This window comes from Mycteria americana, chromosome 9 (genome assembly GCF_035582795.1).
Source record: "Mycteria americana isolate JAX WOST 10 ecotype Jacksonville Zoo and Gardens chromosome 9, USCA_MyAme_1.0, whole genome shotgun sequence".
In the NCBI taxonomy this organism is placed as follows: Eukaryota; Metazoa; Chordata; class Aves; order Ciconiiformes; family Ciconiidae; genus Mycteria; species Mycteria americana.
This window is the reverse complement of record NC_134373.1, coordinates 16,794,751-16,815,818: the sequence shown is the minus strand read 5'-3', so window position 1 is coordinate 16,815,818 and position 21,068 is coordinate 16,794,751. Positions and strand designations below refer to the sequence as shown.

At 35.4% G+C, this 21,068-nt stretch overlaps 1 protein-coding gene across 3 annotated transcripts in view; it reads right to left on the bottom strand.

Annotated features, from left to right (window-relative positions):
- CERKL (CERK like autophagy regulator) overlaps positions 1–21,068 on the bottom strand; it is a 59,143-nt gene that overhangs the window by 16,157 nt on the left and 21,918 nt on the right. For 2 of the 3 annotated variants that reach the window (XM_075512149.1, XM_075512150.1), the window contains exons 2-4: positions 17,351–17,593; positions 9,318–9,449; positions 3,173–3,236 (exon numbers count right to left, since the gene is read on the bottom strand). In XM_075512149.1, the coding sequence (XP_075368264.1) occupies positions 3,173–3,236; positions 9,318–9,449; positions 17,351–17,593 (439 nt within the window). The remainder of the gene's footprint in view (positions 1–3,172; positions 3,237–9,317; positions 9,450–17,350; positions 17,594–21,068) is intronic. The other variant, XM_075512151.1, reaches the window with a different exon arrangement.

Below are 21,068 nucleotides of genomic sequence, written 5' to 3'. Positions count from 1 at the left end.
GAGTCATCTCCTGTCTTCTGTCTCATTTTTGGTTTAGATTGGTTTATTCCTAGGCTTAAAAGTTTCTGCCACAGCAGCAAAAACAGTTAATCTTTGTAGTCTGATAAATTGTACACCTGGAAGGACTTATGTGGATTGTCTTCTGGCTATTAAAACTTTTGAAAACATATATTTTCTTCTGATTTTGGGAGCTGTGTTTGTTGTTATTGGAAATAGATGGAGAGCCCAAGGAGTAACAGAGAAATGCTGCTAACTTTAATTTTTATTAATTTAGCATTAATCATAAAGAGCTGCCTTTTTGGCTGGAAATAGAGATACCGTCAGGGACCAGGGATTCCAAAGCTAATCAGCGAGAACCTGCTCCGCATAAGGAGTAGAAAGTCTTGAGCAAATAAATTTGACTAAGACCTTGAAGAAGGCTTCTTAGAGGAAGAAACATCTGTCTAACCATCAGTCTAACCATCAGACACAAGTTTCTTAATCAACTATTCACTAAAGTCTGACTAATCCGGGCTACTCTAAACAATATCCATCATACCTTAGGCTCCTGATTAGGGAAGAAATACATGCATGTATATTGTGTATTTCAGTCACCGTACGAACAAGAAAATGTAGCTGAGATAGCAGCATCACAAATGCACTCTCTCTATTTGTCACCAAGGCTTGGCCCCAAGGCAGGGGAAAAAAGTACACTGCCAAGTTGGCAAAGTACCTAAGTTTCCAGTGTCGGTAAGAAAAAAAAAAGTGGATAGCAAAAAAGGTGGAGTATATGAGATATATGACATATGCTTATGATCTTGCAAAACAGAGCAGGAACTGGAGAAATCAGAGAAAAGAAATAATATACAGAAACAAACAGCTTTGACAAAGAATTAAAATGTAGCAGTATTGCTTACAGAAAGCACTGAGATACAAATTTCCGATTTACTACTGCAAATCATAAGCTTCAATTTACTTCATATGCTGTTTAACATGTAAGGAACCATAACTCTCTTAGGGAGAAATTCAAGATCAGGAATTGTACGTTGCTATACTGCTTACCTACTGTAATGAATAAAAAACTGTCGTGTCTTGCCCTTTATACCTTTTTACTTGAAGTAGCTTTCAGTCAATCTGAAATAGGAAACACTTGAAAAGCACGAGCTGAGTTAGAGCAGCAGACTAATGCACGCAGGCATGGCCTTCCGTCCACACCTAACTCACCTCCAGTTGCTTCCGAGCTTGGGCAATGCGGATCGGGTCTACGCGAACTCTGCCATGTAGAAACAGCGCAAAAACTACCTTACCTCTTACCACCACCTACAGTGACTTCCACATCTAAAGGGAGGTACAGAAGTGCTATCCTATTTTCTGAACAGGGAACTAAGTGACAGATAGAGTATTTGACTTGAACAAAACTCGACAGGAAGCCAGAGCAAAACAGGGAAGAACTGAAGCCTGCCAAGTCACAAGCAATGCTGCTCAAGAGACAAGTAAAACTTGTCAAGACTTAATGGAAATAGTGAAAAGACATTACGTCAGGTGGCTGCTAGAATTGCTAAAAGCATAATTTTTCATCAGTAGGACAGTGTCATTGTTGTGGAGTTAATTTTCAATTCAAACCAGATCCCATACATTTTCTGGTTTAATTTTCAATAAACCAAAATTATCATTAAAATTTTATTTGGGGATGACTGAGATGGTTTTGGGGGCCTATAAGATTTTTATATCTATGGTAAAAATTCTTAGGCTAGACAGCAACAGGGAAGTCACAAAGGACTTCACAGGAACATAACCAAAAGCATGCTATAAGCCTTTGAACAATTTGAAAAAGCAAATCCCAATTTCAAATATTCTCTTCCTGTTCTTAAGAACAACTCTAAAGATAATGGAGAAGAGAGAGATCAGTGATGTTTTGTAGCTTGCATTTTCAAAGTATCAGACCTTTAGGGTAACATGAATTCTGGCCTCAGCCTATCAGTCTCTGTAGAAAGCATCCCAAGTTAGCTATTTAATAGCATATTTTTCTGTATTGTGCTTTATTGAATGAGTACATAGATGGCGGCCAGGGTATTCGAGAAGTTATAAAACTCATTTTTCAAACACTTCAGAAATTTCATTTTTGCTCATAAACTCTGATAATAAAAGTTACTTAATTTCCACATGAGAAAAAATCCGAACACTTAAAAGGCTAACTTAGAAAGGCCAGGGATCTTTTCACCTCAGAAATCCTAGCATCATAGTGACTTAAGGGTTAGTTTCTTCCAGCTTCTGTTCCTATTTCCCCTTAGTTCTGGCTGCTGGAGAGAATTCTTACAGGAGAAGGACTCCGGTGACTCCACCCAGTGATCAAAAATGAAACAACTCAAATATGACTCAGAGTAGAAGGGGTTTGTACAAGAAGATACAACCCAAGCTTTTTCTTCTCTGTCTTCATATCTGCTTCCCAGGACAAACTGGTTCCCCAGCTAGCACCCCAAAAGGCATGTCTTAATTGGAAACAAATTATCCTCAGAATCTGGAATACACACATACATTTTCAGATATATTTTCTTACCTAACTCTGTGAGTTTCTAGAACTCCTAGAAATTGATTAGACTATAAAACACTATTTAAGCCTTCTTGTATATTGCATATTCCAATAAGAGTTGTAAGAATGCTGTAAGACTTCCACAGTATGCAAAACTATTCTTATTTATTACTGAACCATATTATTGAATGATTAATGTAAAAATACCAAAGATTTCCGGATTAATCCACATAGCAAGGTCTTTGACAATGATTGAACACAAATTTTCACTCTTGACTTCAAGTTTGAATGATTTTTTTTTTTTAAATGGAAAAAACATTCAAGTTACTTTTAGCTAAAATGTTCTCCTTAAGAACCATTTGAATGGATAGACTGAAATACAAGGCACTTGTGTCATTCTTGCAAATACAGAGACTGAAGCTTTTATGAAGCATATTTAAGAAAGCTTTATGTTTATTTACCATCATTTAGGAATTTAAAACACATATATTTTGTCAGTAAGTAATAAAAAACAAAGCATCTAATGAGAACTGTTTTTCTCAGGCTTAATATATGTGAAACAGAGTAACTCATGAAATACCTACTAGCATAGTTTTGGATGGAATACAAATAAAAACTAATGTGATGAGGTTTACTAACATTCATTGTCACTAACCAACTTACCCATCAAATGCCTGGAGTTCACATTCTTTAAGTACTGAGAGAGCATGTCCTTCGTATTCAGTTACTGTGGAAAATAACATTATTTAATTATGAGAAGATTAGATAATTTAAAAGGTTTTTTTAATTTTTTGCCCTTCTAACATAAGGAACACACAGTCATTCAATTCAGATTATTTTTTTTAAATCATTAAATGCATTAAAAGTATGAGAAGGTATGTTTTACAGTTACGCTAGCTAAAAGGCAAGAGACATTAAAACTCAGCTGCCATCAGACACATGGCTATTCAGTGCCTTTAAATTCAGAGAATTAGAGAAGATGTTTGTTGCATCAAAATGCAAGTTTTAGCATTCACACGGTTGGTAAACTTCAGGAAAATGTAAGCATATCCTCAGTTAAGACTGAATTATTTCAGTATCAATCAAATTTAATTGCCTTTGTGTTAGGATATGCAAATTGCTAAATCAAAAATATGAGGAGTTAAACACAGAAGTATGAAATCAAGCCAAGTACCAGTGACAACAGAATAACACACAGAGGAAGGTGGCACAAGTATACACCAGAGTTCACAGCCTCTGGAGGAAATGAATCTGTCACTCTACATTGATGTCTCTGTGTTTGCTGGTACCCTATATAGTACTGTAAATGCCAGTGAAGACAGGATAAACTGGCATACTACAGATGGCACAAAGCATCATAACTACATTTAGCATTTTCTAGGCCAGCTTTGCCAGAAGAGACAGCCCAGCTGCAGCCACCCATCAAAGATTTTTGCTGACTGACATGACACTTGCAGATGGATTTTTTGTGTAAGAATGTGCATCATTATATGCAAAATTACATTAATCTTTCATGCTTGTCTGTCCCTGGTGCTAGCGTAGTTCAAGGCTTTTCTCCAGTGTTTCTAAACACTGTTAAAATTATTAGTCTTGGTGTCTAAAACAATCATTCCGTATCTGTACCTGTTATAACAGTATTTCTACAGACTACCCAAATGCTGCTTACAAGAACTGAAAACACCTGTCTCTCCCTATATATACACACACAAGAATGCGTGTATATATAGTGAGTGTATATATAACTTTTTTTGGTAAAGAAAAAAAATTAAAAGTGGTAAAATTTTTACACTTCACATTAAACAATTGTATAGCAGCATATAACTTCAAGAGCTCCCAACCAGTATTAGCAAAATTCTAGTGCTTAGTGTTTTGGAAATTCCCAATTAAAAACTAGAGTTATTTTGATTGTATCAAAGGCAGAGAATTACCCTTTTGCTACAGAAATACCTGTCACTATAATAGCTTTCAGGAATTATTTACAGAATTTACTTTCATGCAGGACCTCTTCTGGAAGATCAAAGCACAATATTTAAGCTATCGTACCCAGTTCTGCTTTTACCGATGGGAACTATCCTTTCATCGTTATCTGTAGATTGTGAAAAAAAGTGACCAATAAAATTGTGCATCATGCAAAAATACAGAAAGGTTCAAATATCTATCCATTGCTTAGCTGTGAAAGAAACTCTTCCCATGAAAACATACAGTTGGTTACCAGGTTACATGCCTTTTTAAGTGAACATGATGCCATTTAGAAAGTTATGAAAACAGTCTAATTAAAATGGTACGGTAAATAATATTTTATTTTGTAAAAGAAAACAGGCTCAGTGGTTTCCTAACGTAATGTAAGTAAGTCATGTTTACTATTACAAAATCAATTCACTCAAAGAACAAGGACATGAAAATAAAGACAACTCTTGTCTACAGAGAGAGCAATAAAGGCAGTAAAAATTACTGGTGTTAACCAGATTGATGGGGACTCCATCCTCTTTGCATCTAATAGCTTAAGTTTGGAAATTATATAAGAGGACTACTGCAAGGCTTAACATTGGGGATAATTCCAAGAAATTTAAAATTTGATGAGAGAATGACAGAGCTACACAGCATCTATTTTGAAACATTGTGACAAAAAGGTAATGAAAAAATGAAGTTTCCAGGAAAAAAGTCATGAGAACGTAGGAAATCGATCAACTAGAAAAAAAATGGAAAAAAATCCAACACAGACATAAAAAGACCATGTCTAAAAAGTTTTCTGCAGGCTTGACAACCTCCAGAGGGACACGTAAAAGTCATTCTGATAGCTGGAAAAAAGCTAGATGTTTGAATATTTGGTCTTGTTCCAATTCAGGGGGAAAAAAACAAAAACAAACAAAAAAACCCCCCTACACAATAAATTTTGGTAAGAGGAAGAAAGAGCTTCTTTCACCATTTGAGAAGGATTCAGATTACATATTTGGCAAAAATATTATCACGAAAATATTATTTAATGCTTTTTTCAACCATTTCTAATGCATAATTGAAAAAGTTTTCCTTTTTCAAGGACATTTTCTTCCCAACTTGTAAATTCCAGTACGCATGAAGTTTCAGGTAGCAGCATTCTGAAAGAAGGGCAGTGACAGCGTACCTCGTTTGAACAGAGCCACACATACTCCAATACATTGCAACACCCTATCTCACATAGCCACCAAGAAACTAAGGGTTCGGCCCCTGCATATAGATAAAGCAACACATAATTAGTTCAACACTTCAAAACGTGGGACACTTCCATATGACACGTATAAATAGTGGCACTCGTGTCACAGACTAATGTCAATAGGATTAGACCTGCTAATGATAACAACAGATTAACTGGTGTTGACGCGGGATGAAAAAAATATTAATGTTATTTACTGTAGAGTAAGTTTAAACCAATATTATTTGTCCAATTCTCAATCACTCTCTTTTCCTTTGTGATTCTGCCCTAAAAATGGGGGTGTGGGGAAGGCTGCTGGTCTTGCCTAAACATCCAGCTTGCAATTGTGCATAAACGGAAGCAGAAGTGTCAAAACTAGGAAGAGAAGTGAGACAAACTACGAGTCTCTTGGGGGTGCCTTTATTTATTTTTCTTCAGTATGTGTAAGATTTTGCAAGATACGAATATATTTCTAAGATACTAGCTCCAATTATCACTATTTGCCAGTACTTGTAGGTATCCCAAATGTGGAGCGAGCTTTGGTTGAAGTGGATTTTTAGAAGAGTCACCATTCTCCTAACAGCCATATCCCAGCTGCAGCACTCAAGATTGCCAAACTCTTAAAAGGCTGTATAAAGACCAGTTTTTAAGTATTGCTTATCCTTAGCTACAGTTAAAGTACTGTTTCAGTTTAGAATTGCTAATTCCCACTTTCTACTGCACTGAGCACTACAGAGATTTGTTTATTCCATGTAATAAAAATAACCCAAAACACCGACAAAACACTCTTTAAGACTTTTGGTTAATTTCACTAAAATTAATACATCTGTAGTGTGCAAAGTAATTTGGCAAAAAAAAAGAAAACCCTACCGAATGTAAAGATAATTGGAGAAAGTAAATGCTATTTCAGAACTCACTTATTTACATACATGCCTTTTGACTGCTGTATATCAGTGAGTAGGAGGGAATACCTCCACTCTAAACCTTTAAAAAAAAAAAAAAAGTTTATTCCAACAGAAGTTACAATGAAGAATAAGATCTGGCAAGCTTGCTCATGTAGGAAGCAACAGCCACCTACCAAAGACCACGACTGGAGGAGGGGAGCTCTGTCTTTCAGCACTCCACTGTCAGTTTGTTGGGGTTTTTTTTTTTTTTTAGTAACCTGTAAGTCTTGTATTCTGTATGTGCTGGAAGTCACTTCAGAGGGTCAAATTTGCTTTAAGATTTTTGTGTACAATTAATGTTAAGCTTTAAATATGTGTATGTGAAAAGATTAGAAGTAAACTATCTTCAGTGTAAAAATTGTACCAAAGCCTTCAACTTTTACTACCTAATACACCTTTGTACACCACTATGTATGCAAATATTGGGCATGTTTCAAAAAAGCAGTAACAGCAAGATGCACACTCCAACTTCACAAAATCCAAAATAATTATGGGAGGAAAAAAACTTGTTCAATGTACTTGAAATGAGGCACTCGGTTTTATTAGAAGATGGTACCAGTAGACAGGACTTTTCACTCAGCACTCACCACCACCACCCCCCCCTTTTTATTTTTTAATGCATATTTCTTAAATATTTAGTTCTCTACTAGTCTTTAAAACTGTAATGTAGTTTTCTCATTTTGCCTGTAGGAGGAGTGTTAGGCAGCTAATAAGCACAATAGTATTTGGACATTGCCAAAATTACCTTATTTTAAGGATAAACCATTAAACATTTATCTGGCTAAAACCAGAAGATTCTTTTCAAAATTTAAAAGAAAAATAAATAAAAATAAACTTTAAACTGTTTTTATTCAATTAGGAAAAGTGTTTTTAAAACCACTACAAATTATATTCATAGCTGATATTAAATTATATGAATTAATCTAAAAAACTAATGATACAGATTTGGCTTATTAGCTCAGCTTTAGGATTCCAGGTGACATTACATAGCTAAAAATGTAATCTTATACAGCTCAATGATAATGCTGCCTTTAACAAACAAGGTTACGTTCACAGTGAAGATAAAAGAAACACTAACCAGTAGTAAAGAATAAAATTTTAAAAAATATAATTTTCTTTAAATAGTTGCTTAAAGTAAAATAATAACTAGTTTAACAATATGACAGTCAGTCATCTCTAACTAAGGTTTGCGTGACAAAAAAACCCTTTTTTAAAAAAATTGTGACCAAACAAGGCTAAGTGCAATTTCTAAGAAGACAGCTTTATTATTAATCTGTTTACAATATCATCTATGCCTTGCAGGTGAAAAATATGTCTGTGAGAATCAAAACTTATATAAAGCTGCTGGCATCCCCTTGTCAATTAAGGGAAGTTAAGAAATTATCACTACAGAATTCTAACACAGACTGAATCTTTTCCACACTTATTCTCATGCGTCTTTAATCTTCGGTTGATTTTACTTTAAATTGTGGGCTAAGTAATTTAAAAATACATAGATACAGGTAATAAAATCAGCAAGATAAATCTTATATATAAACACTTATTGCATTATTATATCCTCAGGTCTAAATCAGATTTGCTCAGAATGATTTTTGGCCTGCAACCTGAACTGGTCATGAGTTCACAAGAAGTTTAAGGGACAACTGTAGGATGAGCCTTCTGTCTTATAATTTGTTTAAGCTGGAACTGATTATTTTGCAAACCACTTACAACAGACATAGGAAAAAGACTTTTTGGTGTTAAAATGTCTTGCACCAGAGTATACACTTCACATGGATATGAAATGCATAATCAAAAATTAGCAGTGTATTAAAGGGAATTGTAATACTATGGATAAAAAAATTATTTGGAATGGGAAATATTAATATAATTTCTCTATAAACTTGGGTGGGGTTTGGGATCAAATTTGATGCAGCATAAGTTTCAGTCTCTTCACAGAAGGGGGCAGAAGTAATGATTAGATCTTTAATATTTTACTGCTTTAAGAAAATTCATTGTTTCCCTGTTCAATGTCTAATAAAAAGTCAATCAAATTAAACAGCCAAAGGGCAAATTCAGGACACAAAGCAGAACTCTAGCAGAAATTGGAGCCTTAAATCCAAACCTGCTATCAGGAACCCATTGTTGAGCAGAAGGAAGCATCACTACAACATTAAAGTTGTACCTTTGCGTTCTCCAGACACCAAGTCGTGCCCATGTGCCTCACGAGAACTGCCCTTGTCATCACAGAACTTAATCGCTTAGGCTTCTAGGTCATCTCTGAAACTGAATCAGAATCCAGAAATAATGTGTCCTTCGGATAAGCCCCTCTTATGATCTCAGGCCAATAGATGTTCTCAGAAGAGACGTAATATTTAAGGACATGGGTTTGTCAGAATGCAGGAAGAACTCTTAGCAAGCACATAAAAGACTGTCAGACATTAAATGCTTGTTTCTTTTTATAGTGTGCTTGCTTTAAAAAACACGAAAAATATATTACAAGTATTGATAGCTATAGGGGAAAACTATTCAATGAATAACACAATTACTAAAACATTTTTTAATGAAATAAAAATATATTGCATTGTATTAACTACAGTTCCAAATGCATGTCTTACAGGCAAAGCCAATAAGGATTAGCAGTAAATTCAAATTGTCTTGCATGCTTAAGTACTAGTTTCACAAAGGATTAAACTATGCTTTTGAAGCAACTTACCTGTGACATCAGTTTTGATGTCAGCAAGCTTAAAAAGAGGTGCAACTTGTTCATAATAAACATGAGTGGCTTCTCTTTTGTGGCTGCTTGGATTAACAAACACTTTTAAGGATTTTGGTCTATTTTGAAAGCCTAAAAAGAAAACACAGAACATTTAAGATTACACACAGCCCAGCTATTTTTACATCTTATTTTTTAATATTAGAACCATTACAGTATTTCAACAGGATAAGTAAATTACAGTCTAAAAAAAGTCTCAATTTCTTCTTTGATGTGTGCTATTTATCTTAAAATTTTACAGTACTGATGACTTTTGTGTGTATAGCTAATAAACAGTAGAAATGAATCACACACTAACCAAAATATTGTAGGAACCAGAAAAAAAAAAGTATATGTCATAACCTAGTTAAACCCTGATACAGGAGCAGGGTGAATGTGGAGAAGTTATAAGATTGGGCAACAAAAAAACCCCAAACATCAAAACATATCTCTTTGGGAATTTAATATGAAACACTCCCAGCAGGCATTGTGACAATAACACCCAACAGAACTGATACTCCAATCCAATGCTTTTGTTTTCTGAGATTGCAAATCGAACAGTGTAAAGGAAATTGCCTCATCTTGAAAGAGATCAGAAGAAATACAGAGACATAGAAAACTTGGTAATATAATTCAGAAATTTGAGAATTATTGTTCATTTTATTTTTTTAAAAGTTACATTTAGGTCTTCGAAGTAATGAACTCTGAGCAAACAACACTGAGAAATACTCCTATGCAAACAGTACCTTGTATTGCACATTGATCCCATGAAGTAATTTTATTGCTTGGAATATGGTATTTTGTTGAATAGTAAATAATTCATACTAAAACAGTAACGTTACTTTTCAAGTTCTCTTTTCTAGAATTCCGACAATTGCCATGACTCAGTGAGGTTGGTTTGCTACATAAAGCAAGTGGTGGCACACGATTCTGCTGTTTCTTTGGTAGTTATTTAAAATATATGATTTGAACAATTTTGTATTCAATTAATTCATTTATAAATTCTAAATGTTCTTTTAGTATCAGGTTAGACTATCACTTTCTTAGCCAAATGAAAGCTAGAATATCTAGCAAGGATACTGCTTTCAGCATTCAAGAGCAAAATTAGTAGTAGGCCACAACTCCAAAAGGAACCAAGAGTGAAAGCACATTTTCCTGCCCCATGTAGAGTATTACTTCAATTTTTACAGCCCTGAGTACCTTCAGAGTGTCAGCTGGGACAGCCTGAAGCTGTTCCCCACTTACTCTACCTCAACAACTGAACAGGAACGATTCCTCAGAGACATCATAGCCAAATACTATTTCAGCATCAAATGGGAAAGTATTCCTTAAGACCAAACATAACAACTATAAAAGTCCCATAGATTTTTTTTTTTTTTTACTTATTTAAACACATCAGAGAATCTGGAAATGAAAACTAGCACTTTATCCAGTTTGTGTTAGTAAATCTTAGAAGATTTCTTAAAGATACCGAAGGAAATTACTGGATCAGTTTGCTGCTGTAACCTGAAAGCATACATAAAAACCAAGATTTCTAATTATATTTATGGCAAAATGTTACACACAGTGCCATGTCATTGCATGGCAAATGAATCCTGATGAATCCTTAATGCCTGGTGAATCCTGAATGTCTTCAGTAATAAGCCTTAGTACCTATATTAAAAAGGATCTCCTTTAAAAAGGAGATAAAAAGAAAATAAGGAACTTGGTAAGGAGAGCAGATGTGCTGGAGGGCAGGGCTGCCATTCACAAGGACCTTGATGAGCTACAAGAAGGTTTGACAAAAGCCTCAAGATGTTCAATAAAGACAAAGACACAGCCCAGCACCCAGCCCAGCAAAACCCTAACAGTGCAGGCTGGGGGCTGACCAACTCTGCAGCACCTCTTTAGCGAGCACCTGAAGCTCCTGAGGGACGAGGAGCTGAACCTGAGCAAACAGGGAGCCATTGATGCCATGAAGGCCAAGTGCTTCCTGGCTTGCATTAACAAGACGACAACCAGCAGTTCAAAGGATGTGATTATGCCCTTGTATTCAAAGTCTTCTGAGCCTGAATCTCCAAGAGTGCATCCAGGTTTAGGCCCCCCAGCACAAGACTAATCAAGTGGAGCGAGTCCAACAGTTCTCTGTGACTTCAGCAAGGGGGCTGGAACAAGCCACATACAAGAGGCAGAGGTAGCAGGCTTTGTATAGCCTTGAGAGCAGAGCATCTATCGAAACGCTGTCCTCAAGTATCTACTGTGGGACTAACAAAGGCTACCAAGACAGACTTCTTGCAGGTGCAAGGACAAAACGGCAACGGACACAAGTTGCAGCAGGGTATATGCCACTCTGAGATAAGGAAAACACTCTTCACAATGAGGGCAATCAAGCTATGGGTCACGTTGCTCAAAGAGACGGTGGAACGTCCATCCTTAGAGATTTGCAAAACTTATCTGGACATGGCTCTTAGCAACCTGATCTTGTTTAGGAGCTCACCTGCTCTGAGCAGGAGGCTGGAACAGATAATCTCCAGAGGTCCATTCCAACCTAAATTATTCTGGATTCTCTGGAAACAGAAACAAGCACTGCAGGTATGTACTGGTAATTTCTAATCATAGTAATTACAACACAAATAAGGAAGACTACCTAGAACACAAAAGTTCCTAAATACTATTAAAACATACAAATCATCATCATAAAGACGTTATAATAATCATTATCCAAGACACTTACTGGAAATCTGTTAGGGTACTATTGCAGTCTTTTAGAAATTATAAAAATATTAAGACCACAAAAATAATTTCTGTGACTTCATATTTTTCCTAAAGTACCAATAGAAATTAAATGGAAAACTGTAAGAATAAGGACTCCTGATTTAATAGAGAAGAGATTTAGCCACATTCATTAATGTGCTGTCATGTTTCTTATCTTCTCTACAGGAACTCCTACCTGTGATCAGCTGGCCCTAAATGCTCAACCCCCCACCAACACCCAGAGCCAGAAAACTGTAAAAACTGACTACAGAGTCTTGTATCGTAAGTAAAGTATATCTTTAAACATAATACATATACACACACCCTTATAATACACAAAGCAGAGGGAACAAGAAGGAGAGTACAGAGTTTGTAGAAGGAGAAAAAGGTGATGAAGTGTCATAAATTCTATTACCCAGACAGTGCGAGTTACAATTCATTTTCTGTTACTGTTAAACCACTTTGAGGAGAAAGCTGAAGGAAAAAAGCAAACATCACTATCTCACTTAAATTTTTATACATAAAACTGAAAAACAGTTAAGTCCCAGGTGGCAATATAAAGTTTTAAAAGAAAACATAAGCAGGCAGAGGAATACAGACTGTCCCATGGGTGGAGAAAAAAATCTTAGATTTTTAAGGAAACGTAATTGAATTTTTGTTTCCTTTTTTTAAAAAAAAAAAAAAAATTCATTCATTAAATTATTCTCAAATGGGAACTGTATTTATGATTATATATATTAGGCTATCATTGAAAAGTAGATCAGAGTTTATACATAAATCCTAGTGAGATTTTCAAGAACCAAATGAATTCACAGGACAGAAGTTATAATATTCTTTTTATGACTACTTGAATATCAATTTACCTTTGTAGAAAGGTAAACTATTTTATTTATAGAAATAGGTATCACAAACAAGGCATGAGTAGAGATACAGTACACTACTGATGTGGGTTTGTTTCTGCCAAATGACTGTCAACTGACATGAATGGATGATCATGACAAAAATTATTATTTATCATTCCCAGCGTGCACTGGACAGGTTATAACACACCAAACAACCAAGTTTAATGAAAGAATATCCAATAACAGTCAAAACTGAACTTTCATACAGTTATACAGTGCAACTTCTTGAAAAGTATTTTTAAATAATAATCACCTGTTAATTTTCTTTAACAACATCTGTATGAATGAATCACTCTCATTCACTACAGTCTGCGGCTGATTTCAGTCTGTCAGCCTTTTGGTCTTCTCCTAACTGGTATTCTGGTATTGTTTTCTGTGGCTGCTCCATTTGAAATGAACCAGCAGCCTAAAGCAGGAAGGCCAACTGTTCCTCTAGTACTAACAAATGTGCTAATATGCACTAGTTTAAACTTGATCTATCAAGTGAATCAGTGAACCATGAAGGGTGGTGGGTCAATCAGGGTGTTCTGAAAACAAAGGCTCATAGGGCAGCAGAGACGCTACGCTCAGACATACATCTGTGCTGCTTTCAGTTCTTAGCTTTATGAAAATGGGCTTATGTTACAAAAGTTAAAGAGCCTGGAATCATGTCATTATTGCATGCATTTATAAATACTTTATACAACAGTAAGAATATTATACATGAGGAAAACTAATAATATGAGACAGATTTGTTAATGTAACTATGGAGACACCACTGTTAATATTAACTAACCAAAGTTAATGTTTAACATTAATGGTTTAATTAAAACTTCATGCATGAAGTTTCAGACGTTCATATCAAATCCCAGTGTGAGAGATACTACAGAATAGTAGATAAAAATAAAATGCACTTCATGCATTTTTTCCTACTTTATCATTTATTCTTAACCATATTTACTGTCTTCTGTTAGTCTACAGAAAACTTTTTCAAATCAACTGTTAATAAAAACGTCCTATCTTGCTAAAAAAAATTCAAATAAATGGATAAACATTGATAATTATGCATTTTCCCTCATTTCTGGGGCTGTCTTAACCCTTTAAGTAACACCAGGCATTTGCACGCACAGAGGATTTTAAATTAAACAGTGAATTCCACTGACACAGTATGTCCACTTGTACACGCCCGTAAGTCCACTACAAAAAGATGCAATGTATAAATGGAAATCACTGCGAGTCAGGTGTGCGGCAGGTCTGACGTGAGATCAACAGCACACTAGAATCTGTCTCAGCTGCCATGGGTTTTCCAGGAGCCAGTCCAGAACCAAGGCTCCGTAAGTGCATGCCTTAAGGTGGCAGTGGTCATTTTACATCAGTTTAACAAATATGTGATATACAGAAGATCAGTTTTCCCGAACACCATATCATTGAGCAAGCTCTTCATATCTAGCTGGCCTGCATCTGAACAGCAGCAACGTTATGTGGAAAGTCAATGTTCTGTGGAAAAGAAGAACTTATTTAAAAGTGGGAAGATGTGTTTTGTTACCCTGTCACACACACACACACAAAAAGCGGTAACAGCAGCCACTGTAACTAAACAACTATATTATATCTGTGTGCTCACTTATATGATGACAGGCTTCATAAAAAATTATGTCTATGTCTTCATAAAGTCTAGTTAGACTTTAAATTGAAGTACTCTGAACACAAATTCAAAGCAGCAGAGGACACTCACTCACTGTGAAGAGAGTAAGAATGAACAGGAAAAACCATGCAAGAAACATTCGCGTCAGACACAAAACGTATTGTAAAAGGGAAACTGTGTACATGGTATTTCAGAAAAAAATGAAATCTTCACTAGAACAAATTTCCAGATAAAACTCTAGCTCGTATCATCACTGATAAACTTGCTATTGTTGTGCCTCAATTAAGGTACATGCATAAAAATTTAGAAACCTGTCAGAGAATAAGGTAAACAAATAGAAATCGCATTTATTTTCAAAGACGACACACTTCTTAGTAATATTTAGCCATTCTGACATAAGAAATTACATGTTTACTGACAGCCATACCCAAACATATATACACTCTACTTCGTTAAATCACTTGCTTTTAATTTGCTTCAGCCTAGAAGCCATAAAAAACCTTCAAGTAAATAATGCAGCAGTTAATGAGAATTTACTTTGTGATCAGATAGATTAGAAAAGAGACATGTACACTTAAATTTTGACTACTTTAGAAGGATGAAATTTTAACTTTATCCTGCAGTTCATAAGGAAATCTAAAAGGAGCTAATTTGAGTTCATTAACAAAGATGTCACCAGCACTATTATGAAAACAAGCTGCGGCAAAAACTATGAAAATGCATCGGCGTTTCAAGCAGAGATATATCAATGTGCCTTTTGAGATTTCAGTCACTGAGGAATCAACAGAACTTATCTGCATTTTATACTTTTAGTCCATACTTGAATCCCACTGGGAACTTCCTACCAATGTTTGGTACATTTTAAATCAGAAGGCTTTTTTCTGAATTATACCATTACTATACCGTCATTGTTTCAATTACTGATAATGCATCTCGGCCACACTGAACACAGAAACGCTCCTGCTTTTTTGCTGATTTTCTGGATAGAGAGGCAGTTTGAATACCTACTCACACTCCAAAATGTAACAGTGTGAAAACTACTTTTATTGTAATTACAGAACTTAATATACACATTAGTAAATTATATTTTGGGGGTTGTGTTTATTTTTTTCCCCTCTGAGTCCTGATTATTCCTGAAGTGAAAGGAAAGGAGAAAAATGTACAGATTAGAGATCAAGAAAAATCTCCACAAGGTTTGAGCTTCTGGAGAAAGACTGAAGCTGAAGGAAGAACTAGAAACAGCAACATTGCACAGAATGCTTTTTTTCAGGTTCAGGTGGCTTCCAATTACAAAGCTATAAAACAGAGACTGCACCTCGAAGTCAAGGCAACCTGAGCAAGAGATACTGCAGCTTTTTTTCTGTGAACATATGGTATCACTGCTCCTGATGGATGGAGGGTAATCTGGGAACAAAACAGACATTTGCTCCTTATGCAAATGTCCTTGCCTTTATGGGTAGCTGGAGATCTGCAAGAATCTTGGCACTTCGGCAGATTTAGATATTTCATGATAAAGTCTTTCAAAAAGGGACAAGGGAAGGCACTTTTTAAGACATACTTTTATGTGGAAAATCCAAAGCATATTGTAAGCAAACAATGTAAGAATGCACCGTTAATAACTCATGGTATTTTACTTTCTCTAATATCTGCTTTTGACAAAGTCACTTTACTAGTAGTACGCTATAAATCACTACCGAAAGTGCTGTTTCAAATGCTACAGATGTGTTAAGATTTGCATTCTGTAATCTGGCTCAGTATTAACAATTCAGCTGGAGTTTTAATAGTCTATTACAAGATGGATTGTTTTTCTTCTGTAATAAACAAACTCATTTGCTATAGTCTGTAAACAGAGACACATTTTGGAGCTAAATCAGAGAGTTTGGTTTGTATGGTTTTTTGGTTTTTTTTTTTTTTTTTAAATCACAAGTGTGCTATATTCTGTCTCTTTCCAACACTGACGGTATTAAATTACAGTGAAAGGCTTTGGTTTGTTGTGGTTTTTTTTTTTTTCCTAAATGGTGAATATTTTTTTCTTAAATTTGATACAGCTTCCATGAAAAAAACGCAACTATCATGGGTTAAACAAAGCATCCTGAAACTGGCATTAGCCCAGGCAAACACAGAAAGATATTTTTAAAATAAAGTATTGCCTCTCATCACTAGCTAGTGTCAATACCTTTTGTATCAAATTATACAATAAGAGTCCTACAGAACCTTTAGATCACTTCCACCTGTGAATTTATGAAGAGGAAAGCCTCTCCCATTAGTCTCTTAAAGAATCTGCCAGTCTCAAGTGGGAGCTCCTAAACAGTCACTAGGAAGTCCCTGAAGAGTTCCCAGGATGGCAACAACTGTAGTACCATCAGATGTGCTGCAATTCCAAGTGACAACATCAACAATATATTTTATTTCTTTAAGAAACAGATTTCCCAGAAGACTCTTCAGTCAGAATACAGTAAGCTACTTATGTTCAGAAGCTTCCAAAACACTTTCAAAAAGTAGCATTAATTGGTTTAATTTTTACAGATGCATTAGTCAATTATTGTCACTTTCCTAAATTTTACACTTCATCATGTAAAACTTCAGTAATAAACAAAATTTTCCAGCAATAACATTCATATCTGTGTCTTAATTTCCACAGGCAAAATATTTTTCTAAGTTTCACTCAACCTTACGTATCACCAATAGAAACAAGTCTGAAATAATAATGACATCAACCCCAGTTAAGTGCTTACCATTCAAAATTTCCTTTAGATGTCTGAACCATGAATGACAGTGATCTTCACTTAAGTTATTTAAATGGATAGCACAGTCTGTTAGTTTATTTTCTTCTCTATTCAAACATTTAAAAATTGTGATACCCAACAAAGTACCACCTTTTTTCTGTCCTACAAAACGACGACGTTTCAGTTTTACTGAAAAGACATCTTTCATTTCAATAATCTCCTCTTGAGCCTGTAAAACCATACGAGAATCACCTGTGGGGGGGGAAAAAAGGTATTATCAGCATGATTAGGAGTAATATCTAAAAAAAACCATATTGTTATGGCTTCATTTCTAGCTTCACTTGTTGCATCTGCTCACGCCTATATTGAAACTTACTGCATATAATTTGCCTCAGTCCCTGGTGTTATATTTTACCAACTTGCTGTTACTTAGGTTAGGTATCCAGCTATACAAATAGCACAATTTCAAAGAGGCTATTTAATCCCTTTTCTGATATTCAAAAAACCAAATAAAATTGCAGGCTCCAAGAAGAGTGAACCATCTTTTTGTGTGTGTGTGTGTGTGTGTGTGTGTGTGTGTGTGTGCGTGTGTGTGTGTGTGTGTGTGTGCGTTTGCATTCAAAAAGAAAATTCTTCAATGTATTTTCCTAAATCATAGCTCTCAGAGATCAGAAAGAGTGCTATGACCCAAGCTGACTATATGCCAAATTTATTTTTTCATTTGATACAACTGCTGCCTTTTGGGTTTAGACTAGCAACATATCAGAAAATAGTTAAGCAAAAATAGAAAAATAAACCAAAAGTGTCACCCATCTTATGTTTCATTTTTGAGTTATGAATTGACTTAAAAGACAAGTAAAAGAAAAACAGTTTCAAAAGTTCTTGTTACAGTTCAAGACCCTCACCGCAGAGATTTGTGTTAGGCTAGAACACAAGTGAAGGTTTTCTTATCTCAGGCCTGTTATACACATGGACCCTGTGGCTGCAGACACTATCACTTCAGTGACACTAGTTCCAAATGCCTTTCAGAGATCTATCAGCTGAACCACTGTGGTACAGGCTTCTCCGTTTTCTGCTCTCTTGAGCTGTAAAACACCCAATTCCTCAAAAACAAAGTCAAATACACAGACTGAAGGAAAAACGTCACCATTCCCGTCAGTGCCAGATACTCTGGACACGAAAAGTTTCCCTGCTTGCTTTGTAATTACAGCAGATCCAATATGCTAGACCAGTAAAGGCCCCCTTGCAGCCCAAGGCAAGAAAAGCTAAAAACCAGAAACTTCTTCCAAATCTAGCAACAGCTCAGTCAAGTGGTTTCTCAATAGCAAAAGCCATACCAGATTCTGTTCGATGAGTATTTGCTGCATGCTGTACTGAAGGGCCAGGGAGAAGCTGCAAAAGTCTATTTTAACTGTCTTCCTGGAGAAGATGGACAGCAGTGCAGGTGTGAGACTAAAAAATCAACTATCACCTATTTCATGGCAGCACATGAAGCTGAGGGCTTCAGCAAGTCATACTTTTTCTGAGCAGGAAAAAGCGGCCTGCGTCAATTCTTGTAACAGTTTGATGCTGGCGTTTCTCAACATCATTTCTTGAACCAGACTATGCAGTGATCATCTTTCTATCCAGAAATCCTGGAGGATTGCACCTCAGCAATGCTAACACAGCTAAAGCTCAGGTCAGTATTACATCTCCCGACAATTCTCAACCAACCCAATTTGGTATTTTTCCTATTCCATACCAAATAACCTACTGCAGAGATAGAAGCATGACCTTATTGTGTTTCCCACACATTTTTCCAACTTGTTACATTTTACCATCTTAATTTCTCCATATGTCAGCTACTAAGGTGTAAAATTGGACTAAAACCATTCCATACTTAGCAGGAATACTGTGACAAATAAATGTTTGTGTGTGCTGAGACAGTACGTGGGAAGTTGTTTGTAGTGCAGATTTTCAGAAGTACACAGCAAATAAACAGAAGGCAACTCACGAAACAATATAAAACAAAACAAAGCTTAAACTACTGAAATGACTGCTGTGAAAGAATTTTCTGTAAGATACATTGAATGATACCAGGGGACTAAGGGGGAAAAAAAAAAAATCATATGATTCCATTTGAACTATGATTTTGCATAGACTCAAAGGGTGATTGGACATGGTTCAAGCAACCTTAATACTAACATTACCAAATCAGAGATCTTGATTTTTTTCAAACTTTGTATTGCTCTTCTAAAACATTTGGAAGTAAATAGTCTTTGTAAGCCTTAAATGAAACACTTACTTGTGATAGCCTGAGTCACTTACCTAGAACTACATAGTTTATTACTTCTATTTAAGACTTGTTTTAATTTTAAAACCAGCATTTTCAAGGGGGTCTGCTTATCTTTTTCCAGAAGGTCTCGCTGTCAGACATACAGAAGACTGAAAGTTCCAGCATGCAAACTCAACATTGTAGGAAAATTGGTAAACAAAGACACATGAAATGCAACAACTGAGCTGCAGCATTTATTCCCCCAGACCTATTCAAATATGCTAAATGGGTTTGCTTTTTAAATATTTTTAAACAAATAGCATGTTGGATTAAACTATTAGTTTTGCTGAGAATATCACAAATTCTGTTATGCTAATGTTATGCATATGCATCAGAAATAAATTACAAACATTAGCCTATTCATCCTGCACAAAACAGGTAAAATGAAGGCCTGTTAAAATACTTTTTATTCCCCCTACTAGCTTTCATAGAATGACATTTAGTCATAAGCCAGGTAAGGCTTGCCTTCTCTTTTCATTTCAAGCTACTGTTTCAGCCGGATTTTTATTTGCTTTTACATCTTCCTCTTACTCTGTATTTGTCAAATTCTTGTGTTACTCAGATGCACATCAAAACTCTTGCAAATTAAAATAATACATTCTTACTAGGCCGCACTAAACTTTCAGAAATAGTATTTGACTCTAGTTGTTCTACTGGAATATATTTTCAGATACAGCTTCAAGAACCATATCAGCCGCAGGAATACTGAATCACATAAAAGCATCATCCTCAAGTTTTAAATTGTAGAGGAAATATTGAACTAGCTAGTAGGATTAGGACAGCCATTTTTTACTAAAGTTGAAAAGAAATCTGCATAAAAGTCCCTAGGCATATTCTATAATTTTCATCTTCTATTTGTACTGATTTTAAGATCATCGCAAATGCAGTAAAATTTTATAAAACAATTCAGATAAAGAAAATTTAAGTCATGAGCTACATTTATAAAATATTTCTAGTATGTGATAACAGCCAAGTTTACTTAAAAAATAAGGTACGTATTGGATTAGACACTTTTTTAAACTTCAAAAAACCTATTGGTTCGTTAGTATCATATTGGTTATTGCTAGCTGTTTCAGGACATTAACTGTCCTCTCACATTACTTAGAAATATATTGGGTACCATCTGTTCTTGCAAGAGATTTAAGTATACATCTATTAGATATCATGCTATTTATTTAATTCAGTACCCACTTCCCTTTGTTGTATCTTCTGAAAAAAAGTCAATTTAATTACAAGGAATAAAGATAATCTCTTCTACCAGGCTGCCGTGTCATCATGAGAGCAGAGAGGGAACCTGTATAAAGTAGGTTACAGGCGTTAGGAAGAGTAAAACTAACAGCACTTACCATTTAACAAAGATCTAACAAAAACAGAATATATGGCACTTAAAAAAAAAATTACTATAAGCCAAGG